This window comes from Podarcis erhardii (genome assembly GCF_964252035.2).
Source record: "Podarcis erhardii genome assembly, chromosome: 6".
NCBI lineage: Eukaryota > Metazoa > Chordata > Lepidosauria > Squamata > Lacertidae > Podarcis > Podarcis erhardii.
Genome location: NC_138510.1, coordinates 99,762,487 through 99,782,970, shown reverse-complemented (window position 1 = coordinate 99,782,970; position 20,484 = coordinate 99,762,487). Strand labels below are relative to the sequence as shown.

The 20,484-nt window shown below is 45.3% G+C and overlaps 2 protein-coding genes across 3 annotated transcripts in view; both read right to left on the bottom strand.

Annotated features, from left to right (window-relative positions):
- Positions 1 to 1,221: 1,221 nt before the first annotated feature.
- On the bottom strand, positions 1,222 to 5,588 carry FASLG (Fas ligand). The gene is made up of 4 exons (XM_081865317.1): positions 4,947 to 5,588; positions 4,729 to 4,774; positions 3,396 to 3,449; positions 1,222 to 2,494 (listed from the first exon to the last, which is right to left on the bottom strand). The coding sequence occupies exons 1-4, from the start codon at positions 5,253 to 5,255 to the stop codon at positions 2,100 to 2,102; spliced, it is 804 nt and encodes a 267-aa protein (XP_081721443.1). The 5' UTR covers positions 5,256 to 5,588; the 3' UTR covers positions 1,222 to 2,099.
- Positions 5,589 to 12,162: 6,574 nt separating this feature from the next.
- The window catches only part of SUCO (SUN domain containing ossification factor), a 46,685-nt gene continuing 38,363 nt past the window's right edge, over positions 12,163 to 20,484 (bottom strand). For both annotated transcript variants that reach the window (XM_081867296.1, XM_081867297.1), the window contains 6 exons: positions 20,092 to 20,179; positions 18,769 to 18,873; positions 18,014 to 18,168; positions 15,072 to 15,163; positions 14,238 to 14,293; positions 12,163 to 14,011 (listed from right to left, as the gene is read on the bottom strand). In XM_081867296.1, coding sequence (XP_081723422.1) covers positions 13,565 to 14,011; positions 14,238 to 14,293; positions 15,072 to 15,163; positions 18,014 to 18,168; positions 18,769 to 18,873; positions 20,092 to 20,179 — 943 coding nt within the window. In that variant the 3' untranslated portion in view covers positions 12,163 to 13,564. The remainder of the gene's footprint in view (positions 14,012 to 14,237; positions 14,294 to 15,071; positions 15,164 to 18,013; positions 18,169 to 18,768; positions 18,874 to 20,091; positions 20,180 to 20,484) is intronic.

Sequence of the window (20,484 nt, the reverse complement as noted above, 5' to 3'; positions counted from 1 at the left end):
TTAATTTCTCTCTCAATAATTTCACAGCCTGGTTAAGGGTTGTCCTGTTGTGACCGATTCATAATTAAAGTTTACCTCACACAGCACCAAAGTCTACAAGGAAGATCTGGCTAAAATGCTTACATATTCCAAGAAGAGCTGCTTTTAATAAACGGGCAAGAAAGCCAAATTTAGAAGAGAAATATTTAGTCTCCAGGTCCAAGGCTATAGTCCAACCATCAGATTTCCTTGAAACCAGCTCTAGAATAAGTAAGTCGCAGCCAGGGCTTTCAAGTGGGCATTTCTTTCTTATTAATGCTTCCAATCCACCTAGACCAGACGATGAGATGCAAATACAGTGGTACCTCGGGTTAAGAACTTAATTCGTTCTGGAGGTCCGCTCTTAACCCGAAACTGTTCTTAACCCAAAGCACCACTCTAGCTAATGGGGCCTCCCGCTGCCGCCGTGCCGCTGCTGCATGATTTCTGTTCTCATCCTGAAGCAAAGTTTTTAACCCGAGGTAATATTTCTGAGTTAGCGGAGTCTGTAACCTGAAGCGTATGTAACCTGAAGCGTCTGTAACCCAAGGTACCACTGTATGTACAGCGTTGTGGTGCACTTTTCAGCAGACGGAAAGTTCTGCAACAGAAGGAAAGGTCTCCTGACCAAAGGCCCCATTTCCTGAGAAACCAAGCTTACTGAGAAACTAAACCAGAGTGAGCCGATTCTTGCAGACTGAGGTCAGAAACTGGCATCTCTCTGCTGTCGTTCAAAGAAATGCAATTCCCAGAAGCAAGCAAAAGGCTTGTTCCTGCACAGTGAAGCCCTCGGCCCTCGCCTGGGTGGTGTCCATCCCCTCCCTTTCCCAGCTCAGAATAGACACAGTTGGCTATTAAATGAGCATTCAGTCCAATTTGTTTGTGGGGAGGCTAGATGACATTGCATCAAAACAATTGTTATTCCACACATTCCACTACATTTGCTTGTCACTCTGCTTAATGTGCGCCATAATTTAAAATATTTTGAGGAAGCAGGGTTGTTGTGCAAGAGCTCCTAATCAACTATAGCTGTGCAACCTGAATTTGCCAGTATGTGACTGAATCCCAGCCAAAAACAGTGATAGTCTCAAACTACCCCAAGTTCCCCACATATTCATCTCCATGTTACTTTCTGGGTTGTGAATAATGCCCCCCTCCAGACTGAAGAGATCCCAAAATATTGAGAGTATTCACCTGCCAGAATATTTTAACTTCTTTAATTTCTCTCCAAACAAAAATCATTCTAAATTTTCCCACAGAGTTGAGGAAAATGCATAGGAATTAGTCTCATTTGAAGTTTCATCTGAAAGTGCTTCATCTTACATCACATTCACAAGACTGTCGGAACTGCTCAGGCGGTGCTGGGAATCAGGGATGCTGAGGATGGTGCCAGTGATCCGCAGTGCTTTGTGGGGCTCAAGGAGCTGCCTCCGAGCACAGAGAGAAGTGGGAAAAGTGGGTTTTGCTTTTTCGTTGAGAGTTGGCTACCTCTAGAGCCAAAGAGGTAGGCTGAAAAAGAGTGGCTTACATTTCTGGCACTGGGGGAGTTTTAAAAGTGTGACTGATGAATGACAGCAACCCAATAGGCCTTCACTGGGAAGCTGCAGCACAGGACATAAACGCTGGATGGAACCAGACTAGCAGCTAGGTGGTCACACACTAGGAACTAACAGAAAACATTTCTGCTCCCTTCACACCTCAGCTGCCACACAACCAAAGAACATCTCTTCAAATATGGATCCAAATTTGGCTGTTACATTTGGTCAATAGGGACAGGTTTTTATGCCACAAAATCCCTGCTTTTCCCCAAATGGAGGATTTCCTGGCACTCTTTGGCAAGTCATGTGTGGTTCAAGGCTGTTTGTCTCTGAAGGAATCCAGCAGGAAAAGTCGACCCTCAGTTTAAATCTGTGGAGATCCACTTCAGGCCTTTTTTGAACTTCTCAGTGTAAAAAGCGAAGTCATGGAGTCTGATTTCTAGAGAAGCAATGTTTGCAGTCCATCAGCTGTTGCAGATCATTTTCATGTTGCTCAGAATTTTCACATAGCCTGTACGATGAATGCTAATCTTCCACCCATCCCTAAAGCATATATAAGCCAAAGAAGGTTTTTGACTCCTCAGGATTCACCAGCGTGACTTCTGAGACACTCACATACAGGCTGTCCTGCCTGGAAAGGTTGAACAAAGCACCCAAATAGCTGCTTCTGCCCCACATGTGCCTGGCCACACAGTAGCTCATCTTTCGGTCCTCCATCAGCACCTGGATATCAGGATAAGATGGGTTTCTTTTGAAAACCACATGATCAAGAGGCTGGGGGGTGCAGGCCCCACCCCGGAAGAACACTTTGGAGTACACGAAGTAGAGGCCAGCTTCATCGATCACCAAACCCCTGTTTTCATACTGAACACCAGAAATGAAGGCATGTCCATAGGTACTCTCCCATTCCAGTGGGAGCGATCGCTGGTTTGCTTTGCCTAGAAACATGGAATGTCATGGTGAAAATAAGACAACAAGCAGTTTCTCAGACCCCACTATATTGCAAGGTTTCCTAATATTTTTGAACACAGCAAAATGACCTTTATGTCTAATCTGAAGAGCACTGAAGGATGCTACTCCATACCATTTGCTGGTTTCTCTTTGCAGTGTGGATGTCAGTTGTTCTCACTGCTGACTGAGAACCTGGAACCTGGAACCATTGCTGCTCATCTTCTCTGCTCAAGGCAACGCCACACACCAGAAGCAATGGGGCAGGCAGGGTGTTGCCTCTTGTGCTTCTGCCACCTGAGGTGGTTGCTTCACGCTGCCTCATGGCTGGGCCGGCTCTCTTCCAATGCTACAAACAGGCGCCGGCAGCAGGAGAGCAGCAAATGGAAGACTGCAGCTACCCACCCCAGTTAAAGAATGACCAATGTCATGCTTGGTAAAACTTGTCCTTCTGTGCAGCTCTTAAGAGTAGAGGATATGTAGCTTGAGGGCCGAGTGCTTTCATCTGGATGAGGACATCAGCCCAGAGCCAGAGAATCTTATCTCTTCCAAACATCTCAAAAGCAGTGGGAGAGAAATGTGTGATTTGGTGCAAAGAGAAATGCTTAAGCATCTCCCAGTCTTCCACTTCTCCCCCTGTAGTCCCTTTTCCAGACATTTTGCCCAGTCCAAGATGGGAGAAAAATTCAGGGGGAGAAGGGGCAGAGAGGGTTAAGTCAGGCACTTTCCTTGACCTGTTCCCATTAGTTTTGAGAGACAGCAAAGTATCTGATTTGGTTATGAAAACCAGTTTCCCAAGTACAATTCAGCCAGTTCATTAGTTTCCTCAGCTACAGCTCTTTCTTGCCCTCGCTGTTTGCAGGATTATTTGCTATGCGTTTTGCTGCCCACCTGTCAAGTGTGCTCTCCTCTTGACTTCCTTTTCCGCTGTTCCATTCAGAAATCCTACATTGCAATAGAGAAAAAGGCAAGTAACGCATTATACCTTTCCAACAGAGAGAAGAAATGGAAAGGGGAAGCAATGAGGTCAGCTCTGAAGAAATTGAGAGGTGTGATCCAGCCAAAGTTAAGCACATTTTGGTCACATCCATTTCAATGAGAATTATGCCACTGTGTGCCATAGTAGGCTTTACCCCCCAGGCCTTTGGCACTGAAATCAATGGGATCGCAAGTGCTAAACTTGCCTCTTTGAGAGGCAATTGTGCTTTAGGGTGGGCAGCTCTTGAGGTGAGGTATGAGTGCCTTAACATTTCATTTCCCTCAGCAGACCAGTTTATGGACTGGATGCTGTTTCCCACCTATGACTGAACTTATTCCTGAGTCCCCTCCCATGAGACATCTCAGACTGCTTTTCAAATATCTTATTCTACCTTCTGGCTGCTCCCCCAACCCAGGACTAATTTGTTTCCCAGCAAATACCCTGAGATCCTTACATGCAGTGTCAGCACAGAAGCAACATTTTCCATTGATCATGCCCAATGTTTTTCTCAAACTTCTCAACTCTCTGGTTTTCAGATTGGTTTGGGACAATGGCACATCTCCAAATCCACTGTGGATCCCCGAGGGCTTTCTTGCAGTGCCTTTAAATGCACCCACCTGCAGGTCTTAGCTGGTTGGAAGAAGAAGTCCCCATCTCCCGAGAGCTGAATGCTCTCCACCTCCCACACAAGAGCTGGACTTCAAACACAGGCCAATGGCACCCAGCACCACCAGCAGACCACATATTTTTCTGATGAAACCATTTTGAAATCAATACATTTCTGTTTAAAAGCTTGTGAACAGCAACAAACAGTTCTGTATCAAAATATTATATGCCAGACAGTAAAAGAAATGGCTCTCAAGTGTGCTATAATCACTCTCTGTATCATCTGCCTGATGCAGATGAAACAGACCTGTCCAGAAATCCCCAAAGCAGCAAAAGCTCTGGGGATACAGAAATAACAGAAAGAGAGAAGTCCATCTGCAACTAGCATGGACTGGGACTTCAATGCAGCCATTTCATCCAACATTTCACTGTTCAGGTAATGAGCCAAGATATCCAAAGTGGCCCAAGTTTCTTTAAGTCAGTGGCAAGAACAATAAGCTCTAGAAATTGGCAATTGTGATTCCAGATGAAAGAAACTTTATAAGAACTGCAAATGCAGGCAGGGCAGCCCAGGCACAACCACCCATTTGGCTCTGCTCCGCCCCCCCCCCCAGCCATCCCTGGACAAGGACTTCTCACCTTTGAGCATCTCAGGAGATTGAGGCACCTGCCTGGAGCAGGAAAGCTGTGGAGGTAAAAGGCAGACGTTCACACTTGGGAATAAAAATCACCCTGTGTCCCTTTCAGTGGAGGGCCCCATCTTCAGGAGCTGCCAATCCAGGGACCCTGGGTGCCCTTCCCCCAAGTGGGGTGTGCCACTCGCAGGTCTCCTCTGGTATTTCTGTGCCTCCATTTACCTCTCTCAGAGCATCTAGTTCCTGCTGCAGATGGAAGATCTGAAACATTGCAAGCCCAACCCCAGTGAGGGCCAGAAGGATCAGCAGAGAAACCACCAGGAAACACAGGCATGTGCCATCTTTTTGGTTCTGCTTTTTCCTTTTGGTCTCTGGCACAGGCAGAGCAGGGTGAATGTCCTGGTGGGGCGCAAACCTGATGGGACACAGTCCTGAAGGGGCACACTCAGAGTTGGAAACTCCACTGCTGCTTGTCCAGAAGACCTGGGGATAAATGCAGTGCTGGTTCTGCTGCATGGCGGGGAGAGCCATGTCTCTGGAGTCCTCACTTGCTCCCGCCGGCCAAGCTCAGATGCTGCGTCAGAGAAGGGTTCTCTTCCTGTGCTGTGTCCCCAGACGTCACCTGCGCCCACCACTGAAAAGCCTCTTGGGCTGACACCAGAAAACCTCAGAGAGCTTCCACCCACTGCTTAGATGCAAGATACCTGACGCCTGCTTGCACAGAGCAGAGCAGGGAGCAGAAGCAGCAGTTCTCATGCAAAATGTACCCAAACATGATATGCATTCAGAGACAAACACTGTAAACATGGACCTTTTGAGCAAAAAGCAAAATACAGTTTTGCTTCCTATTCATTTTTTGTTCAAATTCTGTCTCTTACTTGGTAGACCTTTGTTTTCGGTTTCCCACCTTAAAACTTGAATGTTTCTTCAGACTTCTGCTGCCTGCATTTTCCTCCTAGCCTAGTACTGGCTGCTTTCCTGGCAGCCTGATTTATTTATTTTGGAAGCCCAGACTGCAATCCTTCCCATCCTCTTTGCTCCTTCTGGGTTCTCTTCCTCTTTATTTACTTCTGACCTCCAAAGTGCAAATATGAAATGAGCTTCCTCTTGCGATTTGTTTGCTTCTACTCACTCTTATTACAAACCAAACCACATCTAGGCCTTTCTCGACTCTTTGATGTCTCCTAGAAGTTGATAAGGGAACACCCCCCTGACTTTTGTATTGAATGATGATTCATGGGAGAGGCAACAACTTTTGTCCTATCCAGTTGTTTTCTTATTTGCTCTAGTGAGAGCCTAAATGCTTTTGAAATTTTTGCTGAAGTGCCTAATACATGGGCAGAGATATCCTTTGCTGCTGCAGACATAGACAGCTGCTTATCTTAGTGTAATGCCAGCACACTCTTGTTGGGATCCTCTGCACTCCTAGCAACAAAGATGTCAGAAAAACAATACCACTGTAAAGTGGAAATAACACGGTAAACGATCAAGTGTACATCCAGCACTGATGGCCACTCCAACAATCATGGCAGCGCAATGCAGAGTGTGACGACCATCCACATTTATAGCAGAACACTTCCATGACACAAAACACCACCATATACAGAAAGCATTGCCTCTTAGACACAAGCATCATGGACTCCCACCTGGGGCAGCCTCCACACAGCCAGCACAAGTTCCAGGAATCCCCTGGATGGGTGTTCGTGTCTCCATCTACCCCCAGCTATGCCCCCCCCCTTGACAGGCAACCTCAGCATTGCGCCTCTGCCAGGCATAACTCTCTTGAGGCAGGGAACATGCATGAAGAGGCTGTGGCCTCCCTGGAAAAGGGTTCAAGCTCTACTGGGAGAACACTTTTTACAATGGGGAGTTAGCACAAAGCAGGCTGTGAGGCTCCCAATAAGTCAGCATGCTGAGATAGCATACTGGAGAGAGGTGCTTGAGTGAGCAAAGGCTGGCCAGCAACCATCACATCGGAGGCACGGAAGGGAGCAGGCAGGACCAGGCCACATTCCATAGAGCAGGTCTCTCACTATACAGCAACAAGAGGAGTGGGCAGGAAAAGCAGACCTCATGGGGCATCGGAAATCATCCAGAGCACAGGCTGCCAGCCACCTCTCAGGACCAAGCGGGATGGTAATCTGAGCTCTAGTCTGGCAGCACAGCACAGATTCATTTAGCTGCAGGTCCTAGCTTTGAACCCTGGATGTGGTCTCCTGGCTCAAAGGGCAGAGAGGGGACACCCTGTCCCAGCAGCACACACAAAGGGTGGTGCCAGAGCCAGGAGGACTGGGGAGTGGACTAAGTGCCCCACGAGCTCCGGGCCTGACTCTAGATGCCTCAGGAGGACTCAGCTGAGCCCTTTGCAAGGAGGCTACCTGCACCCCCCCCCTAATAATCCAGTGCTTGTTAGCCACTTGAAGTCTTTTAGCAAAAAAGCAACGCATAAATTAAAAAGTAGCTACAAAATAAAATCTCTTCCGCCTGCTGCTTATTGTGCCAGCAGGACTTAATTTGCTACTCTTCTTGCTGCATAGCTTAGTATGCCATGAGCAACCAGGAAAGCTCTCGAGATGTGAGGATCCAGCTATTCTGCCCATGCTGGAACTCAGGTGGAAGGGCAATAGCTAAGATTCATGGGAGCCCAAACTCTATGGAAGTAGCACCAAGACCCTCTTCCTGGGGGTGGTTGCCATCTTGAACACCAGATGAGCACCAAGGAGGACAGCGGGTGCTGCCCAAACTTTTATTGAACAGCATCAGCAAAAGGGCAATTCTTAAAATAGGAGCTGCTGGGATGGCAGGATAGGCATTCAGAGCTCTGAGTGGATGTTGGCGATTTTGACTTGGTTTCCCACCACCAAGTCCCTCCCCCACTTGCAGGCTCTCCCTTCTCTACGGAGGAGACTCATGTCACCACATGCTGCAAAGCCTGAGATGCATGTTTCCTGCCTGTGGTTTACATGCTGCTGGAGAGCCTCTCTTGCTATCGGTTTCCTGCCAGGGCTCTGTGAATAGCAGGAACCCATGGGCTGCTTTGAGGCTGGGCTGGGCCAGGCCTTGGACAGGAGAAGAGTGCTGACAGCCGAATGATGTGTTTCCATAAGGCAGTAATGCCGTGGACCTGCAGGTAATGCATAAGGCAGTAATGCCGTGGACCGTGAGACCTGCAGGTATAGGGTGGTATACAAATGTAATAAATGAAGGAATGAATGAATGAATGAGAAGAACTGAAAGGAGCTGTTGGCCCCAACCACCACTGATGTGTGGTCTTGGAAGGTTTCTCAGAAAGGAATGCTGAATAAAGTTCCCCAATTCTGCATTAGCAGAACATCTTTGCAGGCTCAGAGATCAGGGGTGGGACAAGGTGGCCTGGGCCTGTTCCCTGCTCTAACAGTGGCTTATGCCGGACTCTATCCTCCCTTGTGGCTGTGCAGGCAAGCAGAAATAGAGGGGAGGCCGTGTTGCTTTGGCTCTCCATGGGCTTCTTTTAAAAATATAATCAAACAATGTTACGCCATTGCTGGAGTGAGCTCCGAGGGAATGTATAGTGGCTCTGTGATGCCCTGCTGACGCCTAACACTCTGGCAGTGCGGTTTGCTGTTTTTGGTCCTTGAGTTAGAGAAGATGCCCCAATGCCGAGTTTATGACAGCATAATCATGGTGCTATACAAGCAGAGATCCCCATCAAAATCTGGTGCATTGATTACCATCCTTTATCCCTCCAGCCAGAATGGTACAGCGAGTGCAGGATCATTACAAGGTTTGTAGGGTATATAAAAATAATTCCCTCCCTTTCTCTCTCTACATATTGGCTAGGACTAGAGTCAGGCATGCACTTGTCGCTGGAAGTGGACAGAGAAAGGCAACCACAATTATCTGTCATCTCTGATCAAGGATGATAGCAGAGCATGCAAATGTTATTTTCGCAGAGGCAACCGTGGGATGAGCGGCAATCCCTTTCAAACCACCTCTCTCGAAAACATGGTCTGTCTCAAACCCAATGAGTGAGGCATATGCCTTCCACAAAGGCAAGTTACGCCCACCAGTGACATGCCAAAGACACCAAGCTGAGCAAGGCTGATTGCCATCTGGAAAGACTGAGTTTCTTCTGCCTACAGCACTTTGTGGCTGGGTCTGTGTGCTTCAGGAGTTCCATGAGAAGTGGAACAATTTGACCATTCATCTAAAGTTATTCCATAGCATTCTGCCTTCAAGTACCTTCCGTTTACTACTAGAATTTTCATATAGAACTATGATGTTCTCTCCCATCAGATATACTGTGTCTTTAAAGCTTTAATGAAAATGAGCTAGTAGAAGCCTTCTGCCAACATTTTGGTTGGCACATACTCTGGTCTCTCCTTTTCCTCCCCTGCAAGCTGACTGTTCCTCGCTCCTTCCTGTCCCCACAATCCTCTGCGGCACACCTGTCTGTCTTCCTGTTTATCAGTGTCTCCCCTCTCCCTGCAGGCGGAAGGGCACAGAGACCAGTTCACAGGGCTAGTAACCCTCTGGGTACCATGGCTGCTGCTTTTCCCCCTTGGGGCACAGGCTTTGGGCTGTCAGTCAAGCCCAGAAGATGCTCCAGTGTCTGCTGCCTCCAAACCCGTACAGACACCCAGGCCGGTTGGACACTCGGACACTGTTTTGCCAGCTTTGCCCAAGCAGTAATAAAAAATAATAATAAATTTTTATTTATACCCCGCCCTCCATGGCCAAGACCGGGCTCAGGGCGGCTAACACTGAATATAAATACAGTAAAAACATTTTTTTAAAAAAACCCAGTTGATTAAAATATGTTAGAATACAGTTTAAAATGCAGCTTAAAATGCAGCCTCGTTTTAGTGGTAGCCTATAGATCAAAGCCATAAGGGGAGAAAACGTAAAATATTCACCAGGGCTGGATGGTTCCCATTGCCGCGGCAAGCAAAAGCGGAAGTAAAAGTTCATGAGAGATCTTAGACTCTATTGAAGGCTGCACCCCAATGCCCAAGATCATCCCAAAGTGGGGATCAAGTCTTCTGTGTGATCAAGCTGTTAGATTTGACCCTGCTGATAGCTAACAGCCCGTGTCAAGAAGAAAGAATATGATGTGAAACCAAATGTGGAACTTTTCTCAGCAGCAATAGCAGCCTTAAACAAAATATATCCGCCGCCCCGCCCGCCCCCGCCCATGGAAGTATATTCAATGTTGCCTCTACATCCAGACAAGCCTTCTCCACAGACTTCGGATTAGTTAGGCTAGATACGGGCAGAGATTTGCTCTCTGCGCTGGGCTATTACAATCACACACTTTGGTGATAACCTTTTCTCAGATAAAGAGCCCAGCACACAAGGTACTTAAAAGAGCTCAAATTTGTTTAGAATTCTTTAGGTGCCAGAGATTTAAATCTGCTTTGCACCTCTATCTTTCTTGGGAAAAAGGAAAACCATGGATCAGAGGCCTTCATCAACTGGGTCTCCATAATATACCTTGGGGCAGGAGAGACTCTGACTTAACCCTTGGTTTGCCCTTTGGGGATACAGCTAGAACTTGGCAGCCTATGAAAACAATTCCCCCGTGAGACTGAAGCTTGTGAACCTTCCTCCCACTGGACCCTGTGGGAGGGACATGAGTCATCCCCACTTTCTATATGCAGGCGGCACTTAGAACTGCTGATAAAGGAGTGCTTTGGGTTCTAATCCCCTTGCGATGAGCCACACAGCATTGGACTATCACACTGAGCAGTGAAGCAGAACCCAGTCATTTGGAGCAGCTTGGCAGAGAAGCCTCCTGCAGTTGGAGTCTCTTAAGAACAACAAAGGAAAACTGCCCTAGATTGCCAGGCCTCAGGTGGAGAGTCCACCTCGAGAGGCAGGGGCTCTCCCCTAGATAAGACACAGACAACCTTCCAGTCCTGCTATCTGAAATTCTTTAACTGCAGATATTGGGGGTCGACTCTGTACCACTAAGGTATTTCTCACAAATCTCCAGCGTTAGAATTGGGAGCTAGGGAAAGAGGGTAACATCAGCAGCATCTGATTCCACCAGGACAAAGTTAAAAACTGGTTCACTCCTGTCCTTGATGATCATAAATTAGGGCTTCAAAAGGTTCATATATTTGGACCGTCACAAAATATCCAGAGGATGTGTAGATAAAACTTGCTGATACTCTAGGAGTCAAATCAATATTGTATTCCATTCCTGGAAGAAACAAGGCAGATACTTAGATGCAAGTCAGCATGAATGTGCCTCCAAGGGAAAGGACTCCGATTTGGGAATCAGAAGCAGAGGTTAAAAAAGGAACCTGGGATATGAAGCTTCACCAGCTGTTGAAGCTTATTTTCCGACATGTTACTAGCTAAAAAAATTATGCATGGCTTAAATCCAGTAATTTTAATCTTAAAATTTCTGCCAGCTCGTAGTGTCTGTGATTCTAAGCAGAGCATTTTCACTACTTCCAGGTTTAGTGGTTTGCATAATTAGGTATGACCACCACCTGCCTTTCCTAGGACTTGTCCAAAGTCCTGTGGACCTGATCTTGCCCTACTAACTGACCTGCACTCCCTTATTGCGAGACAAGTCTCACTTCAAGTCAGTTACATCTAAGGCTTCCTTAGTGTGCTGTTTCTTCAGGCCAAAATGGATGCAATGATCATGCCCAGAATTTGACCCTAGTTTGATGTAATGGTTTGGATGGAATTCAGTATCATAGCCAGAATTTCCTGGTTTGGACACAGTAGGAAACTTTGATTTAAAGCAACTATGATATGAGGAGAGCTGGTGCAAACGGTGATCCCGGACAAGTGTGAGCCCCTGATGCTTGTTCCTGACTTAGTAAGCCATGAAGAAGTGTGCATGCACACGAAAGCTCATACCAAGAACTGACTTAGTTGGTCTTTAAGGTGCTACTGGAAGGAATTTGTTTTTTTTAGTAAGCCATGGTTCTGCATGGATTGCCTATTCTTTCCAAGCCCTCTCGGATCCTCTTGCCCTTGGGCCCTGTCTATCTCCCACATTTGCCATTCCTTTCTTTTGTTTTTAAATTGTTCCATCAGACTAAAAAAAGTATGTTTATATCTATCATCTATCTATCTATCTATCTATCTATCTATCTATCTATCTAGTGATGCCAAAAGGTTTGACACACAAACAAACCTGGCGTGTAATTCATCCTTTAGAAAAATAAAACAAAACTGACCACAAGCAAGTTTCCTTCCCCCACAGCCAAGTTGCCGTTGTGGCTGTGGAGGACTGAACAGGGTCCATGTAGCCCTTGGCCCCAAGAGCCCTCCCCACCCCAAAGCTCTTAGAATGCTGCTTGGTGATGCCTGGACGGGGAGACAGGGCATCGCAAGGTCTCATCAACAGAATGGCTGAAACTGCTGGCTGAAACCAAGATTACCCAGTGAAGAAGCTCAACTGCAGAATAATTTGTGAAAAGAAAAATACTTAATGTATTTTAAAGACAAGTGTTCAGATTTATTTGGAAATTCACAGTTTCTACTGGCACTACAAATCCGTAGTTACTTATTACAAGTTCTAGTGCCTCAATTTTGTATTCTTCACGCAAACAGTATCACCGTTATGATTGCCATTCTGGTTTGGACCCACTTCTTAATCCTTGTTATTAAACAAACAAACAAACAAACAAACAAACAAACAAACAAACCCAAACCCAGGTCCACTTCTTTGACTGGCTAGCTGTGCATACTTAAGTTCATCACTGTAAAAAAGTACTCAAACATGGAATTTTCAAAACAGGCTTTAAATAAGTCACATTACGAATGATATTTGGGAAAAGATGTTAGCTCTTTCAAGAAAAGAAAACAAAGGAGGATCTACTAAAAGTGCTTAATAAGTTAACATACAACAACCTCTAAACTCTCAAAATGGACTTTCTATCACATTCACTCTCATGTACTCACATTCCAGATATGCAATTTTTTTTAAAAAAACAAAAACCTCACAAGAGAAAGTACAAACGCATACTGGCACACACACAAAGAACATAAGGTCATTCAATACAAAAAGCAAACTTTATAAACATACTTTTTGAAACAGAAAATAGAACGTGAAGCTTGACAAACTCACTGGTGCATTTCTACTGATTGGCAGTGTGCATAAATGGTGCATAAACTGGCATAAATGGTTCTTTCCTCCCAATTTATTAGCGCAGGAAGACAACTAAAGGTCATAATGTTAATTATCTCTGTTAATCAAGTCAGTTGGGCTACAAAACATGTTTTGAGTAATACATCCAAGCAGGGATACTGTACCATCAAAGATGTATCAGCCACAAGTGAGTTTGCAAAGTGGATCTCAAAGAGAAAGTCCACCCGGCGGCATTTCCACAGTATCCCAGTCACATGACTTAACCTCACTGGAAGCCAGCATCTTCTTCCCTAGCACTGTAGTGTTGTATTTCCATAAAATTTGAAGGTACAAATAAAATAGTTCTCCCTTCCAGTGGTATTATAAATAGACAAAAAGGCACATAAATATGGGAAGGTGCTAGAAACAGGGGAACAGCAATCTGGGAAACATTTATGCTTTAACTCTGCTCCACCCAAAATGAGTTTCAAGACCTCACCGTCAGCAATTGTGAAAAACACTGTATAAAATGAGTCCCCACCCTGCCATCTCCACCCATCCCAAAGTCATCCACATAGAAAATCAGCCTTGAAAAAGCGGAGGCTTATTAACTAAGGGTGGTTGCTGCCACAGTCCTATCTATTTGCAAAAGAACCAACGTACCTTCTAAATGTTTCCCAATTAGCCATCCCCTCCTTCCCTGTCATCCCAAATACTACAAGATTTGTCGTACAAAAAGCTCCCATTAGGAAGAGTTCAATTAGTTTTAAAGGTGCCCAGAAACAGCTGTGACACCAAGTGTTCCCACAGTTAAATCCTTGTTTCCTTTGATGATATCGTGCAGACTTGGCAAGGATCCCGTCTTAGTCTGTATTAATGTTTTTAGGAGCTTCTCCTGCTCTGGGGCTTTAGACCGCCTTCGTTTGAGAGCCCTCTTCTCAGTTTTTGTCTTTTGGATTTGTCCGTTACACAAACCTGCACACGCCGAAATGCCACAGAAGTAGGACTCCTCAGACTGTGATGAGGTTTCTGAGCTCCCTTCCGACGGGGGACCTTTGTATGAAGAGTGATACACATCGCCAATATTAGAGAAGTCTCTCTGATTGGTAAAGGGCTTCTTGCTTTTTATTTCGCCATTAGCTACCTGCTGCACTGGTTCTGCTACTGGCCTGACGGTTTCGATTTTTTCACTTTTATATTTACAACGTTTCTTCTAAAAAAAGAAAAACAGAATTGGTAAGTAAAGAACCTCAGTTCAGAGGCAGGATTTTCCAAGTCCACTTCCAATACTTTCTGCAAATTCTTTTATGTGCAATGTAGCAGCAGCGGTAGCAGCAGCAGCACACTCTAGCCATTTCTTTAAAAAGCATGATTCACTTTAAATGCAGACATGCACGCACACACAGTGAGTTTAGAACAAATGCCTTTCTACAATGTACCTTTTTTTCTGGGGAAAACTTCAGTGGTTCTACAATGTACAAGTCCTCTGGATCCACTAAAAGATAAGGGACAAAAATCAGACTATATAAGCACACCACCAGCTTCACACAGAACTGTTATTCTCCCTTTATTAATACAAGGTTGAATAGAGCCAAAATATTTTTGAAGGTCAAGCAAAGGGCTCTGAGAGGAAATCAACAGACCAAGGAAATAAGCTCCTCTTATTCCAGATACAGAAGTCAAAATCGGCCTCCCCAGCCCTGGCAGAGGGGTCTTGCTCCATCTCAGAGGGAAAACTCCTGCTACCTGCTTTTTCCTGGGCAATCTGAATTTAAATCAGCTTTGGTGGATGAGAGAACTCATTTGAATTAGAGAGAACTCATAGCATTAGGTTGTGCAATTTGGAATTGCAAAAGCAGTGGGGGGAGGATACATGTACCAATAGACAGGGCCTTCTTGGTGGTGGTGCCCTCCTGGTGGAACACCCCGCCCCCCTTCAGATGTCAAGGAGATAAAGAACTTTACAACTTTGAGAAGACATCTGAAGGCAGCCCTGTATCAGGAGGTTTTTAATGTTTGACGTTTTATTATGCTTTTATATGTGTTGGAAACTGCCCGGAGTGGCTGAGGAAACCCAGTCAAATGGGTCGGGTATAAATAATGAAATCTAGTGGAGGGAGGGCTTTAACTGCCCATACTTTTACCAAGTTGCTTCTAAATTAAACCAACATGAGATCTTTCTCCATTACAAAAGAGATATTGTTCTGTATTTGACACTGTACAGATTTTACAATACACCCAGAGACAGGTAGTTGAACCTGTGACATTCCTACCTTCCTTACTATTCAGCTGAAAAGACTGAGACCTGGTGAGTGGAAAGGAAGTTCTTCTTTTCAAACTCATATCATCATAGGAAGAAACACATCTGTGGATGAAAATACACAGCAACTTCAGATCCAGATGGGAAATAATTATTTCATTTCTTTCTGTCATTCCTTACGAGTTCCTTGTCCTAAACCCAACTTCAAGACTTCCAACCTGGAGAATTCCCAGAACTCTGTCCTTTAACTTCAAGTTGAAAGAGCTTAAAGAGCTTAAAAGCTACCAAGAGCACAGGTTCCATGAAGCATCAGTACTGGGGAAAACTGATGTGGATTAAATAGCCATCAGCATATTTGTAGCTTTATGGTAAGCTAGCTGTCAGGGAACTGCCATCAGAAAGGCAGGCGGTGGAAGGGCTCTCGGACGCTAAGAGAGACTCGGCAGCAGAGGAAGGTACCAGCAGGGGGAGGGAAGGAGCTCAGAGAGAAAGTGAGTTGGAGGGAGGGCTCCGAGAGACTTCTAGTGAAAACAGTGGAGAAGTCTCAGGACCCCCCATAAGTACACCCACTCCTCGCCGGAAACTGTCGCGCCGAGAATCCCGAAGACGCATTTCCGTTAAGGAACTTTTATGTTGGAGCAGATTCCGCAAACGCCCACTGTCGGATTCTGCCAGCGATTAAGGGAGTCATGTTTAAGGGGCTCCGCTTAAGACAGAGTTTTGAGAACCATGCCCAAGCTCTGAGGGACTAAGCTTTTACGCACAAGCAGCTCATCATCCCATCACAGCAGCCACTGAATCTGGAATATCTATCAAGCATGCCTTTCCAAATAATCTTCGCTGGACATAATATGCAAATCACACCACGGATGGCATTTTCACAGGCATTATCTGTGAAAGGAAATTTTCTTGCCATAAGTTCTTATTGGCCGACTCCCAGAGGGAGGGTTCAATCAAGAGGATCCTCTTGGAGGTAAATGAACCAAATAATAATTAAAAAGTGTAAAAAACAAAAGATCCAAATGTCATTCTAACCAGTGCATCCTGCCCGCTGCCCCTGCATGGCAAAGCCTGTCTCCCTAGAGGGGTGGTGGTCAGGAATTTTGCCTGTCCCATCCGAAGGGAGGAGCCACCCCAGACTAAGGACAGCCCTCCAGGAACCTCTGGGTAATAAAAACATTTTTTTTAAAGGTGCAACTGGTGCCAAACATGAAGAAAACCTTCCATGCCTTCCTGCTCGCAGGAGACAGGCAGGAGTCAAGCTGACAGTCCACGACTACCACCCCAGGCGAATAGTGAGGTGAAGGCCTGCGAAGAGGACCGTGGTCCACCAAAGTACAAAGAATGTGAACTGGCAGTAAGAAAGGCCCCTTTTCTCATGTGGCTCCAGGAGAAAATTCCAGAAACTTTGGGATATATAAAGCAGTGCCTTTCCTGGATGGGCCTACCAGAATCAAGGCACTTAGACCCTTTGCTCCATCCATCTGCAATGTCTGCAGAAGATAAAACATCAACATTGTCGTATTTTGCAAAGTATGCTGGGAGGCCAAGGAGCCACCTTGCAAATTTCCTCCAAGGAAATATTGTCCTGAAAGGCTGCCGTGGTGGCTGCCCCTTGCAGAGAGAATATCCGGTCATCCCTGCAGGAGATGATCTTCCAGGACACAGGGAAGCAAGAATTAGGCACCCTCTCTGCCACTCTCTTTTCAAGGTCACCCTTAACCAGTGTGCACACACAAGTCCTGGAGCCCCAGTCTCCCATCCATATATAAAATCACACAAACGAAAACAGAATAAGTGGCAGAAGCCCAAGAGGCAACTGCATCCGTCTCAAAACTATGGTGTAAGGACCCTTCCACCCTCACAGGACAGACACAGCTTATGGTAACAAATGCTGAGAAAACAGATGATTGGGGAGGGTCAAGGAATGAAAGGTCATTACCCCCCTTCTTTCTCCTCAACCTCACAGTGTCTATGACAACAGGGTCTCACACCAAATGTAACTGACTTATAGAAAGGGCTCTGGGCATTGAAAGCAGACATTGTGTGTATCCTTGTGGTCTATGAAAACCAAAAGAAAATAGAAAGGTGGGGGGGACATTAAAAACAATCAAACATTGATAGAATTAAAGCTATATAAACGAACAGCGACACAAAATCTATTAAAACCATAAAAATAATTACAATAAAGCAGCATGGCCCCAGCCCTTTCCCGAAAAGCATAGAATCATAGAATCATAGAGTTGGAAGAGACCACAAGGGCCATTGAGTCCAAACCCCTGCCAAGCAGGAAACACCATCAGAGCACTCCTGACATATGGTTGTCAAGCCTCTGCTTAAAGACCTCCAAAGAAGGAGACTCCACCACATTCCTTGGCAGCAAATTCCACTGTCGAACAGCTCTTAATGTCAGGAAGTTCTTCCTAATGTTTAGGTGGAATCTTCTTTCTTGTAGTTTGGAACCATTGCTCCGTGTCCGCTTCTCTGGAGCAGCAGAAAACAACCTTTCTCCCTCCTCTATGTGACATCCTTTTATATATTTGAACATGGCTATCATATCACCCCTTAACCTCCTCTTCTCCAGGCTAAACATGCCCAGCTCCCTTAGCCGTTCCTCATAAGGCATCGTTTCCAGGCCTTTGACCATTTTGGTTGCCCTCCTCTGGACACGTTCCAGTTTGTCAGTGTCCTTCTTGAACTGTGGTGCCCAGAACTGGACACAGTACTCCAGGTGAGGTCTGGCCAGTTCCCAGCAGCCTGTTGGAACAAGGTGGTCTTTCACCTGCTGATGGAAGGACCCCAAGGAGGGAGCCAGTCTGGCTTCCCTAGGGAAAAAGTTTCCTAAGCTGTCTGGTAGCAGACACCACCAAGAAGACTGACAGTGTCAAATAACACTCTTATATCCATGTTCTTCCTTAGAATTAAAAAGTCAAAAGTAAAGTGGAAACACGTTACCTTTTCGGACTAGGATAGTGATTACTTTTGGGAACTTTTGAGAAGTAGTCATAATTTAACTCCGATTTATTTTTGCAACGCTGAAGAAAGAGCATCAAACCCAAGATGGCACAGAGTATCAAGGAAATCACAAGATAGCTGTGGCGGTCAGAGACCTAAACAAGGACAGATTTTAAAGGGTTAAATGTGAAATACATACATGTAGCTGAGCGGCTGAAGCAGGCATGATGTGCTGGCCTGGATGAAGTGCTAGCACATTTCTATCAACAAAAGTATGAGATCCATAGAGCAACTGCTGAGAAAGGCCTACCACCTCCACAAATTTCTCATTATCTGGAAATATACTGGGGTCTCTCAATATTCTAAGGCCTTTGGGCATTACTTTGTTTTTACAACAGTCTCCAAGAGGTCCAGTCTTGTGGTCTTAGTGCTCAAGGCAACCAACCTTCCCCAAACGCTTAGATCTGAACCCGAGTGACCATCCCAGGGCTTCTGGAACCAGCACACCACCTCCAGGAGCCCTGGAATGCTCTCACATGAGTCACCTGTGAGGGCCACCTGAGTCCCTGTGAGCATCCCAGCACCCAGGGAGAGGAGAGCTGAAAAACTCTTTTTGCACCGGGGAAGTTACTTCAAATTTATCTGTAAGCAATCTGTTTTACTCAAATACAGAACTATTTACACGGCAATCTACAGCTGGAGTTCTAGGTTTAGCATTCCATTTGCAAAACATTGTTCCACATTCAGATTTTTACCTGTCTTTTTAGCTCAGTCACAGTTAGCGACAGATTGGAGACTAGCTGTGTCATGTTGGTCAGCTGAGCCTGCAGCAGCTGGATGGCCTCTGTCTGCTTCAAATCCTAGGCAAAGAAGAGAAGTGAAGCATTCTTTCCCTTTCATTCTAGCTTTCCATACAAGATAAGGCACGCCCTTGTTTAAAATACTAATGAGGACACAAGTCCAAGGCTTAAAGAACAAGATGAGGGAATAAGAAATACCTAGAACATGTGAACAAATAAACTAGGGGTTCCTTCTTCACAGTCTTTAGATTGCCCTTAATTTTTTGCTTAGCAGACCAAATGTCTGGTGCATAGGAAAATTCTGCACTGAGATCAATGTTCAAGATCTCAGCTCTATTCCCCACCTTTGTGGGGTTCTTTAAAGCTTCTCTGTTGTTATGGCACTCAGGTCACTCCAGTTCACAAGATGCTGCTACAGGCTGCAGACAGAAAATGTAGTTTGACCCAAAGTGTGTCTTTGGCTTCATGAGCTAAGCAGCAGTTCTGAATATTCTGCTTCAGAAGAAGTCCACTAAGTGGAAGGGGAAAGCATCAACTACAGGAAATACAGAAAAAATGGCCTTAGCTACAAACTAAAACCAAATAAAGCTGTTTACTCTGCAGCCACCATTTAAAATTACAGAAGGGTACTAACAGGAATCCATCTACAAAAAACATGAACTGTCAGCTTTTTTAAACTTGCACATACACACAGGGCCGACTTTCTGAAGGCTCGCTATGTGAAAATTCACTTATCCGAAAGTAAGGACATAGTACTATGCGCACTGCAGATTCAAAACAAGAGAATGTTTTTTCACTTCCTCGTTTGCCTTTTGCAGTTTGGTTGAGAAGCTGTAGTGATGAGCCAGCACAGCCCAGCGGTTCCATCCACCAAAGCATTGCTTAGATCCCCTAATTGCTTCCAGCAGTTTGAGACCCGCGGGCGCTGCCTGGCTTTTTTTTTTTTTTTTTAAAGAAGCTGTAGTGATCCGTACTTTAGTAAAGCCCCAGAGGGTTGTCCTTGGCTTTTTCATCATTTTGGAGGCAAACTTCCATGGTTTAGAAAATTTCCCATAGGAACCAATGGAAATAGTCAATTCACTATGCGGACCTTCAACTAATGGACTATTTCCAGGAAAAATGAGACCCACGAGTACTTAAGAGGCAAATAAAGTGAAACCTGAGTCTGCTCTGCACATTTTAATAATAATAAACATTACTTTATTTCGCTTTTATTTCATGGTTAGGCCCCTTTTTGCGCTATTACAAGAGAAACAAGGGTGCACCCAGTAGACATACCTGCTGTTCGGCTATGTGTGAAGTATTCTGAAGTTTTATTATAGTTTTATTAAAAGCCTTCTGCATTTCTTCCATTTGTTTGCGATATCTACAAAGTGAGTTAAACAGAAAGGTTAACCTTTTGAATTCGTACTTTTCTGTGTATAAGACTAGGTTTTTCCCCATAAAATTCATGCTAAAAAGTGGGGGTCATCTTATACATGGGTAGTGCATAGGGTGGACATTTGATTGGTTGCTGCTGCGGCTGTCAGCAGCTATTGTGTGTGTTATTGGTTGTTGCATCAATGGGTGGTATTGATTGGCCAACGCTGTGGCAATTGGGCGGTGATTGGCAGCTTCTGCCGGCAAGGTGACAGACGGGAGACGGATTTTGCGACGTGTGCGGGTGAGCGA